Genomic DNA, 12,133 nt, shown 5'->3' with positions numbered 1-12,133 from the left:
CCAACCATGTGGGAGAATCAGATTGAGTTCTGGTATCCTGGCTTCAGCCTGGCCCAGCTCTGGCTAGTGTGGATATTTGGGGAATGAACTAACTGGTAAAAGATTTCTGTAGAGTCTCTCTATAGACCTTTAAAATAAAATAAACAAAATAAAATAAAATTTAAAAAGCATATTTATAGTTATTAGAATAGAATGTTTATTCGTGTGTGTGTATGTGTGTTTATGTGTGTATACCAACACCTCCTAAGTGTCTAACTAGTAAATGGAATTAGGGGAGTGAGTGTTTGCCCTAACAGTTGGGATGACTGCACCCCACATAGAGTAACTGGGTTCCATCTCCAGCTCTGGCCCCTGAATCTGGTTTCATGCCTGGGGGACAGTGATGATGGCTCCAGTGGTTGGATTCTTGCCACTAAGTTGGGAGACCTGGATTACATTCCTGGGTCCTAGCTTTGGCCTTGGATCAGCCCTGACTCTTGTGGGTATTTGGGGAGTTAGCCAGCTGATGAGAGTTCTGTCTGTCTGTGCTTCTCTCTGTTTCTCTGCTTCTCAAATAGACAGTACTTGAAAAAAATTTGGTTTGTGAGAGTCCGGATAGTGAGGGGTAATAGGTTTTCAAAGTTTGTTTGATTCCTGAGTTTCACAAAACAGGAACCAAGAGTTCAGATAGTAAAGAATTCATCAGAAATTTCTCTGTAGCTATTCAGTATACACGTGTAGTAACAGTTTTAATAGAGTTTGAAGAGAGAACGAGCACATATGCACATGTTTATACCCATAGGTCTGATGCAAACTGTTTATAGTGGTTACCTCTGGTGTTAGGACCAGTGGCTGTTGGATTGTTAGTAGATGTGGACAAATTTCACTTTATACCTATATCCTTCTGTGGTGTTTCTGAGGTTAAAAAATCATGATCATGCATTGTTTTCATAATTTACCAAGACTGAATAATTAAAAATGAAGTGAAGTCCTTCTGGTAGGATAACCTCACAGAAGAGGAAATTGTTCTCTTCCTTGAGGGTCACTGCTGAGTTGGCTTCTCTAGGCCACAGTCAATCCCTCTAATAAGAGAAGGAGCAGGGTGTGGCTGCTGCAAGGACGAGGTGTTCTGATTCCTGAGCGTTCCTCAGCTCACTCCGTGAAGGAAGGCTGTTTCTGGTTATTGCTGGTGGCCCAGTTGGGGACCAGGATCAGATGTTCTGTTCCTAGGACCTGGCTCTTGTGGTGTGAGGGAAATGTTGATTGCTTGGAGTTAAAAACTGGCTTCACAAACTCTCTACCTGCATAGTCACAGGACCTTATTTAGGGCTCACTTTCTCTCTGTAGGCCTTTACTTCTTCAACTAAAAGGGAAATGAGTGAGTTGGCCTGGTATGGTTTTTCTCAGTCTCTCTGTAGCTCACAAGCCTTTGGTTCCCAAAACATGCTGTGGTATTCACTGTGAGAGACCATCAAGATAGACAAATTTTCTAATTTAAAAATTCAAGAAAATTACACTTAATTTTATGTCTTTGTAGCATTAAGAATGCAAGAAAAGCTGCAGTCTTCATTACCAGCTGTAGCTGCACGTGGTATTCTTTCAGAGCATCTGTGTTCCTGGCAAGGGAACTTGGAGGCATGTAGTGACTGTGCCATTGTGCTTCTTCAGCATGGTGCCTCCAGTTTGCTTGCCCTGTTTACAGTCCAGTGCAGGGTTTTCTGTGGGAGTAAAATATCACCAGAGCACTGATAATGCACGTGGATTCAGAACCAGACACTGCAAAGCCATCAGTGCCCAAGGGCAGTAGCAGTGGTAGGACAGGGAGGTATCAGGCACTGAGGCTTAAGGAGTCACTCTCTTGGTTGATATCCATTGGTCTGGGTATCCCTCGCCCCTTCAACTCAGATTTGGCTGTTATTGTAGTTCTGCTGATGCTGGGCAGCAGCAGCCAGCGTAGCTCTCACACAGTGACTGTGCTGCTGAACTGTGGTGCTCAGTATGTTAGGGGTATCAACTGTATTTTCAACTCACAGTGGGGCTTATTGGGATATAACTCCATTGCAAGTCTATGAGCATCTGTACTCGACTATAAAGTTCTGTCACTTTGTTCCTTGCTAAAGCTCTGCTCTGGGAGCTTGATAAGAGCTTGATTTTGGAATTTTGAGGTAGATTTAGTAATTGCTATCTGTCTTCTGATTCATAGCCAGACAAAAGAAAAGTTGACCAAAATTTAAAAACCAGACCACATCCTTCTCGCCTTCACCTCCACCTTCTAAAACCCACAGCAGCCAGGACTGATAAGCTAAAGTATATAATAAAAGAATGTTAGAATGACCACTCAAGTATATCAGCCTGCTCTGGCATTTGTAACAAAATACCATGATCTGGGTGGCTTAATCAACAGAAATATAGTTTTGCACAGTTCTGGAGGCTACAAGTCCAAGATCAAGGCGTTGGCAGAGTGGGTATCTGCAGAGGCCTCTTTTTGGCTCGTAGACAAGCTTCATACTGCTTCCACATGGAGTCTTTCCTCTGTGCTCGCATGCCCCCTGGTGTCTCTGTGTGTTCTGGTCTCCTCTTTTACTGATATAGTCATACAGCGTACTCTTAACAGCCCCATTCTAACTTGGTCACCCATTCTGAGGTATTGTGGTGTTGAGGGTTGCAATTCAGCCATAACAACAGGTTTAATTGGATGCCCAGGGAAGCAAATCCACTTTTCTTTTTCATTTTAGACTTTGATGATAGCATGTTTGTTAAGACCTCGACTCCTGAGGAGTGGATTGCCCAAGGAGAATACTATGCCAAGCACCAGTGCTGGAAGGTAAGGGGCTGGAGCAGGAACCGCTGGGGCCAGTAGCCTCAGCAGGCCTCACGGCAGGTTTTCCCACCTTTGCACGTGTCTCCAAGAAAAGATGAGGGTGCATATGGTGCTCGTGCCCCTTCTGAAACCTGAAGTCACTCGAGAGCTCCCTGTCCAGCGCAGGGATGGCCCCCTTCACTTTGGCCAGGTACCTGCATTGCTGATGGGAGAATGGGAAGTCATGACCTTTGCCCACCAAGGAATCCTTTTGTGAAGTTTTCTCAGCTTTTGCTCTCATCACAAGACAGTAACAGGTTGTTCTCTTACTTTTCAAACTGATCAGATGTAGACTTCACCCAGTCTGACTCTGGTGAGCATGGACTAATAAATAAACTTTGTCACTAGACAGCACTGACCAGTCTCCAGCCAGTCATGTTAGTCAGCCAGCGCAGTTTTTTTCCACAAAATGTTACCTCTGTGATAGACCTTTTGAAGTGTGGGAACTAGGCCGAGAGCCTCATTGCTTTTCCCACAGTCAGCATTCCCTGCATCGCCAGGTCTCAGGTGGGACACCATTGCTGGTGTCTCCTATGAGGTGGTGGTAGTGATGTCTTCACTGGCAAGTTGCAAATGCCCTACTGAAAGAGAAGTGTTTTAAAAATCTAATAAGAAGAATCCTGGTCTCAAGGTTGGTTCTTTGGCTCAGCAAAGTCAGCATGGGCACCTTCTCATTACCATCGCTTCTCTGTCTCATCTGTATCTTGTCAAATGGCATAATGGCTGCTCCAGCAGCTCCAAACACCCTGTGCCCCACAGTGGCCTCTCAACAGGAGTGAAGAGCAGCCACTTTCCTTTCAATCATGAAGTTCCTAGTGGCCTTCTCCTGCATCTCATTGGTCAGTTCCAGGTCATATATAGACCGCGTCCTAGAATCCCCTAGGGATTCTGGGGGAATGGTCTCATCTGGCATTTTCAGCCCTTTAAGGGAGGCAGATTCTGCCATCAGGGAAGAAAGGGCAGAGGGGATACTGAGATCAGCTTGCCAGCAACACTGGCCACCGTAGGCATGGCTACACGGAAGTGCACGTTTCCCAAGGATGGGACTCCCCCATGCATGGGGTGTGCCCCAGGCCTGCAGCTGCTAGTGATGCTCTCCAGAAGAGCAGCGAAAGCTGGTTTAGGACAGATCACTGTACGTCTCAGTGTTCAACTCCTCCTCCTCACAGAGAACGTCTGCAGCTTTTCTGGCAGTTTCTGAACAAATGGACACAGTGACTTCTCTCGAGCAGCTTGTCCTGCTTCTCTAATGGTCCTTCCTTCCTCTGGCATTTCATGGAGTTGGGCCTGAGTGAAGCTACCTGGAAGTGATGGGGAAGGTGAATCCACAAGTCAGAACTTGACAGAAGCCACAGGGGAAGTGTCTGTGGACTGACATGGCCAGAGGGAATTTTCAATGTTTTCTCAGTCCCAGCTCTTAGAGGAGTTTCTGTCTGTTGCAGCAAATACTTCATATCTTGGATTTATCAGTTACGTGACTGCATAATAAGCAATCCCAGCACTTAGCATTTTTTTTTTTTTTGACAGGCAGGGTGGACAGTGAGAGAGAGAGAGAAAGGTCTTCCTTTGCCGTTGGTTCACCCTCCAATGGCCGCCGCGGTCGGCGCACTGCGGCCGGCGCACCGCGCTGATCCGATGGCAGGAGCCAGGAGCCAGGTGCTTTTCCTGGTCTCCCATGGGGTGCAGGGCCCAAGCACCTGGGCCATCCTCCACTGCACTCCCTGGCCACAGCAGAGAGCTGGCCTGGAAGAGGGGCAACCGGGACAGAATCCGGCGCCCCAACCGGGATTAGAACCCGGTGTTCCGGCGTCGCAAGGCGGAGGATTAGCCTAGTGAGCCGCGGCGCCGGCCTAGCACTTAGCATCTTAAAACAAGTCATTTCTGTTGCTCCCAATTCTGTGGGTTAGCAGTGTTGGGTTTAGCTGAGTTGTTCTTCTGGCCTCGGCTGGGCAACTTGGGTCTGCATTCAGCTGCTAGTCAGTGAGGCAGGCTTGCTTCTGGGGGTTGACTGGCACTTGGCTCAGGTGACTGGCGTGACTGGGGTTCCTGGGTTACATATTCTTCATCTTCTTTCTGCTTAGTCTGGGCTTGTTCACGTGACACCTGAGCAGGATTTAGAGAAGTACCAGGATCTCTTGAGGACAGGCCTTGGAACTCACTAACATTTCTTTTGGTGAGCTCTGTTGGCCATAGCAAATCACAGCCCAGATTAGAAGGGAGGGAAAATAGGCAGCAGTCATGAGGGGAGAACCGGCAAAGTTGTACAAATCGAAGGGGTATGGACAGATACAGATGGCGTAAAGGACTGTGGCCACCCTTGCCATTGGGACATGGGGTAGAAGTATAGAATGCATGCTGTTGTAGCTTTGGGTCTATCTAGAAGTTGTTTCATAAGTACATAGTTTTTAGTTGCAAAAGGTGACTGAGCCCCAAAACTTGTTATTCACTTCTTGTCCTTGCTTTAACTCGCTGTTGTAACACTAGGATTTTTTTTTTTTTGGTAGGGTGTGGGTGGGCAGTAGGGAGGGAGATGAGGGATAATATGGGCAACAGGCATGGGTATGAAGTTGAAAAACTCTAGTCTTTCCCATCATTCCCTTCATAACACTGTTGGTGTTACCCATATGTGTTGCCCATGGGTTTCCAGTTATCTGTCCCTTTAAATATACCTTTTGAATGTTTAATCTAAAATCTTTTTAGGGGAGCCGGCACAGATGAGGATGTTATAAAAAAGCCCCCTTGCCTGACTTTATTTTGACCCTGCTAACGGACTTCAGGACTCAGGTGGTTTATTGAGTTTGTGGCTGCATGTCAATGAATGTTTCAGAACCACCATACAGGATTCATTCATTCAGCAAATCTCTTTTGAGCTATGGGCCAAGCATTATGTTTCAGTCCCAGTGTATAAGGAGAAGCAAAACGGGCAAATAGATGGGTACACAGTTGCAGCTGTTGTGGGTGTCACAGATGAGAGACCCCCAGAACCACCTTTCCTGGACAGGGAGGCCAGAGAAGCCTTCTTAGAAAGAGACCTGTAGAATGAATAAAGTTAACCAGGCGAAGAAAGGATGGAAGAGGATTTCAGTTAGAAGAAACAGTGTGTGCAAAGGCCCCATGCTAAGAAGGATCAAGGCGTAGATCTCAGGTGTGCAAGGAGGCCCCTGGGGCTGGGGAGGCTGAGGCCAAGAGCATGAGTGGGGAGAGAAGCCATCCTGCCCACTTTATCAGCAGACGCCTCTTAGCCCCTGCCCTGCCCACACTGAGACCTGATGTCTACGTGCTGCTGCGTAGAATGTGAACCTTCTGCCCTTTGTAGCCTGTGCTGGGAGACATGGTGTCAGCATTTCTGTGTTAGAAAAACAGCTTTCTCCTGCAAGGACCAGGTTGCGGCTGACTCCTCTGTGACACGTGTTTGCACATCTTACAGTCAGAGGATCTGGTAATGCACCTGGATGTGCTGCACTGTCGTGTCCAGTGCCAGCGCCACCTAGGACGTGTGCTGCAGCCGCTCCCCCAGCACTGCCAGGAAGCCAGCAGTTGCCAACTGGGTCAAAGCACAGAAAAGCTCCTGGGTGATTTTAGACCATTTGTTCCATGGCTCTGACCTGAGGTTGCTTCTGTATACAACGAGGAGGATGACACTTCTTACATGTGGCTACTGGAAGATTAAACTGAGTGGTGCTCTTGTGGCCTAAAAACATACATATTATATACCTTTTCCATGACTTCCAAAAGGAACCTTTGCATGTGCAGTGTCGGCTGGTAGCACTGTTAGTCTTTATCCTCTGTGGCTGCCGTGGCAGTTCTGCACCTTCCTGTCCCTCCCTCCCAGGTGGGGTAGGGCAGGACCAGGTACTGTATCAGCATAAGCATGTAATGCATGCTCTAACTCCTGTTCTGTGTGTTACCTCCAATGCCTTAGTGATAATCAGAATTTTTTCCCTATTCCAGGTTGCAGCCAAGTGTTACCAAAAAGGAGGTGCATTTGAGAAGGAGAAGTTGGCTCTGGCCCACAATACTGTCCTGAACATGAAGTCTAAGAAAGTCAGCCCTAGGTAAGAGTCTCAGGATCATTTCAGGTTTGCTCTAATGAGAGTAGCAGGTCAAATGTGTTGGTGTTAGATCAGCATTCCATGGGTTGTTGTTTTATTTGCTGTTTTATTTCCCTTCCTTCAGGGAAAAGCAGTTGGAGTATTTGAAACTGGCTAAGACATACTTGGAATGCAATGAGCCAAAGCTGTCGCTTAAGTGTCTGAGCTGCGCCAAGGAGTTTCAGCTCTGTGCCCAGCTGTGTGAGAGGCTGGGAAAGGTATGGTGCTCCCAATCGATAGCAGCCCCTTGGGAGAACTGGGCTTGTCTTGAACAGATTGAGAGGAGGACCATTCAGCCTCTGCTTGGAGCAGGCAAGGGCCCTGGTCCTCCACTGAGGGAGAGCCTGGCTCTGGTGACTCTAACGGCTGTCCTTCTTCCTCTGTCTGCTCAGACTTCTAGAAGTCTCTGGAGACTCTGTGTGTGTGTGTGTGTGTGTGTGTGTGTGTTCCTCTGTGTCTCTATTAAAGTTCAAGGCCTGATATTAGCCACAGGGAGGTCAGATGTCCAAGTCACAGATAGGTTTTAGAATATTCTTGCCTTCTCTTTCTCTATGTTTGCAGTCTGGATTCAGCTTGAGTAAGAAGCCTGGGCTTGACATGGGGTTTTTCCTGTGTTCCTAGCAATTACTTTAGATATGCATGTCCCCAGCAGTCACATGTGGTTATTTAATTTAAAATTTAAATTAATAAAAATGTCATAAAGTTAAAAATGATGCCTTCAGTCTCCCTAGGCATACTGCAAGTGCCCATTGATAGGGGACATTTGCAGCATCACAGAATGCTCTTTTAGAGAGCTGCTAGCCCAGAGCTCACCCACTTGGAGTGGTCAGCAGGCTGGCAACAAGCCCAAACTTCATTTGTCAGCAACAAGATTAGCGCATGAGGTGAAAGGAAGCAGCCGGTAATTTTTACAGCCATTTGGCATTGCTGAGACATACAGGGGGTGGTTGTTTTCTTGTGACTAGTTTTTAGTGTGCCACTTTTGATGGGCTCAAAATTTCAAGCAGCCGGGTCTTCCTCCACAGGTGGTTCGAGAGGCTGTAGATGGTGCGTTTTCCACGTATTGGCATCATGACTGTGGCTGGAGGGCAGGGTCTGTGTGTGCATGTGAAACATGCAGCATGCTAACTCCTTAGACCCTCTGTCCACAGGCTAGGGATTAGGGGTGGGGACTGAATTGTGGCCCCGAGTCAGTGTCCAAAAACATGCTAAGACCCTCTTGATGTAGTCTGTCCTGCTCCATGATTATTACAGGTTTTAGGAAGTGGGAACAGAGGGGCATCCTGGAGAAGACATTTCACTGGGGATGGAAGTTTGGGTCCTAGATTCCAGGAACAAGAATAGTATCCAACTTCTGCCCTCCAGTCTTCAGTACTGCCTCCTTGGATCCAAGAGAAGGCCTCAGCTTGTCACTGTCCCCTGTTGTCTGTAAGCATCTGGCATGACTGAAGCAGAGACTCCATCCTTGTCTCCTGACCATCCTTTCTCCTGTCAAGCTGCACATCTGAAGTGAGAATGGATGAGGGGAAAGGCCGGGGATCCCTGACGTGCACCCACACTCCCTTCTCCAGGACTTCAGCACCTTCTGAACATGGAGACCGTACTGCCCCGGAAGCCTGACACTCCCTCTGTACTTCTGCCTCCGTGGGGCCAACTCCTAGATGCTGCTTCCTCGACCTTCTCTCAGCAGCACATCCTAGCAGTTCTCACCCCATGCAAGGAGGAGCCTGGACCCCTTTCTTGGCTCATGCCCTGTCTGGAAGAGTGTTCACCCTCAGCCAGTCTCAGACATCTTCTGGCCTCACTCCAGCCAACTGACAGTATTCAAAATGAGCAGCGTGGTGGCAGCTTTTGCCTGGATTCTGAGGCCAGATGACCTTCCTGTTCCCAGCCCCCAAGTGTGCGCTGCCCTGGGATGAAGTGTTTGTGGGGATGTGTGGGAGTAGTAAGCTTTACTGTCAGGCAGTCGTGTGCCCTGCCTACTTCCTTTCTCCAGAGAGCAGCATTGGTGTCCCTGGATGCCGTGTGGAGTGGGCTAGAGCAGGCGCTGCTGCTTAGCACTGGCTCTCCCTTCCTGCATCCAGCTGGTCACACACGTGGCACATGACATGCCCTCACTCACACACAGGGCGTTGTCTTGAGAGTAGTGAGCACTGTGGAGAGAGAAGATAGAAAACAGAAGTCTTAGTGGGAAGGCTCACTGATGTGGCTGAGACAAGTCTAAGCACTTCTTGGTCTGTGAGCTCTGGAAAACTTGCCTGTGAATCTTAGTTTTACTTTAGCACTTCCTGCAGCTTGTCTCATTCAACATCACTAGTATCATTTTTTGGAGGGGCCTGGCAAATATTTGTTGTTGCACTTTAGTTTTTCCTTTGAACCTCAGGATTAGCGAGTAGCATTATGAAATTAAATACTCAACACATTGTAGACCCCCTGCTGTGTGCCAGGCACTGTAAGTGCTGGTGACCAGGGGGTCTCAAAGCATAGACCTGGGCCTAGCAGAACTTCCCTTTCCACTGTGGGGGAGCTGAGGGGATAAACAGAGTACAAGGTGTCAGTGGTGATGAGGGCTAAGAAGAAAAGAAAGCATGGTGGAGGAAGAGGGTATAGAAGGGGCTGCAGGTGCAGAGGGAGGCTTCAGACAGTTGATTTTTGAGCAGACATGATAACAGCTTCTGGAGGGCATCACAGGCCAAGACCCTCACAGGCAAAGCCAGCGTCGCGTCTTGGTAGGTTTGGAGAGCAGCAGGGCACCCAGTTGTGCTGGAGCTGAGTGAGGAAAATAGCAGTGGTGAACTGATTGCCACAGGCTGGCAGGAGTGGGTGTGGTGAGGCCTTGTGGCGCACAGGAAGGGCTGGATTTTGTTCAGATATGACGGGAGCCAGTGGAAGGTTTGGGTTGGAGGAGTGTCATGAAACTATTTGGAAGCTCTGAAGGGCAGCCAGGGAGAGGCAGAAAGCAAGGGAAGTTCGGAGAATCTAACAGTGGCGCAGGCTGCAGTGGGGCCTGTGCTGCTGGGGTGGTGGAGATGGGAAAGAAGGGGTCACATCTGGGGAATATCGGGGCAGCTGAATGGACAGTGTTAGCTGATGGACTGGATGGAATGCGTGAAGTGGCTAGGAGTCTGATGTCTGCTCTGCTCACGGGAGACCCACCATTGGTGAGGACAGGCCCACTCATTGCATTTTATGTTCGTCCTCTTGCTCTTTGCATTCTCTTCTCGTTGGCAGCCATTCCAGTATATTTGGTCTGTGTCTTCAAGTGCTCGTGTTCATGAAGAATACCTAGTGGTGTCTTCTATAAGTGTATATTTCAAACTTGTCTAAATGGCACCTTATTCTGTTTTCACTTATTCCTACCCCATATTATAGTGTTAAGATCTGGCCCTGTTCATGACCACTGGGGTGTTCTCAAGTAGGTGTCTCTGCACGGATTTATCTACTTAGATCTAGTCTGTCATCAGCTCCTGGCTGCCACTCATAACACCACGGTGCAGCATGTCTCCTTACAGTCCTGGGCAAGATTGTTCTTGAGATATGTTGCTGGGCTGGGCTGGGCTTGTGGCCCCAGAATATGCATATGTCTTATTTCATTTAGTGTGGCCACTTTGCTTTCTAGAATGGATGTGCTACTTTGTGCATGAGAGTTTCATGTTTCCCATTGTCTTGGCCACATTCAGCGAGTTCTGATTTTCCAATTTTTCGCGAGCCTGGTGGGTGTATCTCATTGTGGTTTTAGTTTATAGTTCTCTAATTATTAGTAGAAATGGACATTTTAATTTATTTGTTATTTATTCAAGCTTCCACTACTGTGGAAGTTTATAGCCTTTGCCTAGTTTTCTGTTATGTTTTCAAGAAAGCCTTTTTCTTGTGGTTGCAGGAATTTTTATGTTCTAGACTTACGTAGTCCAGTCACCACTAGTCATGAGTGAATATTTAAACTTAAACTGATTAAAATTAAATAAAATTTAAAACTTAGTTCCTCAGTTTCATTGTCTCCATTCCTTTCTTTCTTTCTGAAAGATTTATTTATTTGAAAGGCAGAGTTACAGAGAAAGAAGTAGGCACGCGTGCACATGCACACACACACACACACACACGCAGATATTTTCCATCCTCTGGTTCACTCTCAAGATACCTGCAATAGCCAAGGCTGGGCTAGGCCAAAGCCAGGAGCTGGGACCTTCTTCCAGGTCTCCCACATGGGTGGCAGGGGCCCAAGCACCTGGGCCATCTTCCACTGCCATATCCAGGCCGTCAACAGGGAGCTGGATCAGAACTGGAACAGGTGCCCATATGGGATGCCGACATCCCAGGTGGTGGTTTTACCCCCTATGTCACCATGTCAGCCCCTGTGCACATTTCAAAGGCTCCATATTCAAATGCGGCTAGAGGCTAGAAGATTGGATAGCATAGATATATAACATTTCTATCTTCACAGACAGTTCTGTTAATATTTGTCATCTACTAATTTTTATTTCATGTGTTCTTTATTGAAGTGTTTTGATGTAACCAAATCTGTCAGTTTTTCTCCTGTTCTATTTTTGTTTTTACTTCAAAGTCACAAAGATAATGTTATATATTTTCTCTTAATAGTTTTCCTATTTAAGATCTTTAATCCATCAGGATATATATATATATATATATATATATGGTATAAGGTTGTGGTTTAGCTTTGTTTCTCCCTATTAAATAACTAGTTTGCTTACTATTTTTAATTATGTTTTAGTGTTTTTTAACTTAATACTAAAAAGGCATATGGTCTTCCTCTTTATTACTCATAGTAGTAGTATATTTTTAAGATTAGAAAGTCGTGAATATGCTAAATAAAAAGTAAACTTGCTCTGTCCTAGATAAGAGAGGCGGCCTATTTCTATAAACGAAGCCAGTGCTACAAAGATGCTTTCAGATGCTTTGAGCAGATTCAGGAATTTGATCTGGCTCTCACAATGTACTGCCAAGAGGAGCTTTTTGAAGAAGCGGCTATCGCAGTGGAAAAGTAGGTGGTTTTCTTCTCTCCCCTCGCTTCTGGGGCCGCTTGCCCTGGGTGGTGTCGTCCTCGCCCTGTGAGGGAGCTTGATCACGTCGCCCTCCTTCCACTTGAGTGTGGCCTTGGCGCTGGCTCAGGAGCTGCTTGAGAGCAAGACGCAGAGTTTTTCACTCTTTGTCAGCTTTCATAGCAGGAAAGGAGCAGAAGAAGATG

The 12,133-nt window shown here is 47.1% G+C and overlaps 1 protein-coding gene across 2 annotated transcripts in view; it reads left to right on the top strand.

Moving 5' to 3' along the window:
- TRANK1 (tetratricopeptide repeat and ankyrin repeat containing 1) overlaps positions 1-12,133 on the top strand; it is a 164,754-nt gene that overhangs the window by 135,706 nt on the left and 16,915 nt on the right. For both annotated transcript variants that reach the window (XM_008266129.4, XM_070072953.1), the window contains 4 exons: positions 2,715-2,803; positions 6,791-6,894; positions 7,016-7,148; positions 11,784-11,929. In XM_008266129.4, coding sequence (XP_008264351.1) covers positions 2,715-2,803; positions 6,791-6,894; positions 7,016-7,148; positions 11,784-11,929 — 472 coding nt within the window. The remainder of the gene's footprint in view (positions 1-2,714; positions 2,804-6,790; positions 6,895-7,015; positions 7,149-11,783; positions 11,930-12,133) is intronic.

Source organism: Oryctolagus cuniculus, chromosome 4 (genome assembly GCF_964237555.1).
Source record: "Oryctolagus cuniculus chromosome 4, mOryCun1.1, whole genome shotgun sequence".
Lineage (NCBI taxonomy): Eukaryota > Metazoa > Chordata > Mammalia > Lagomorpha > Leporidae > Oryctolagus > Oryctolagus cuniculus.
Note: the sequence above shows the minus strand (reverse complement) of the source record. Positions and strands in the feature narration are given on the sequence as shown.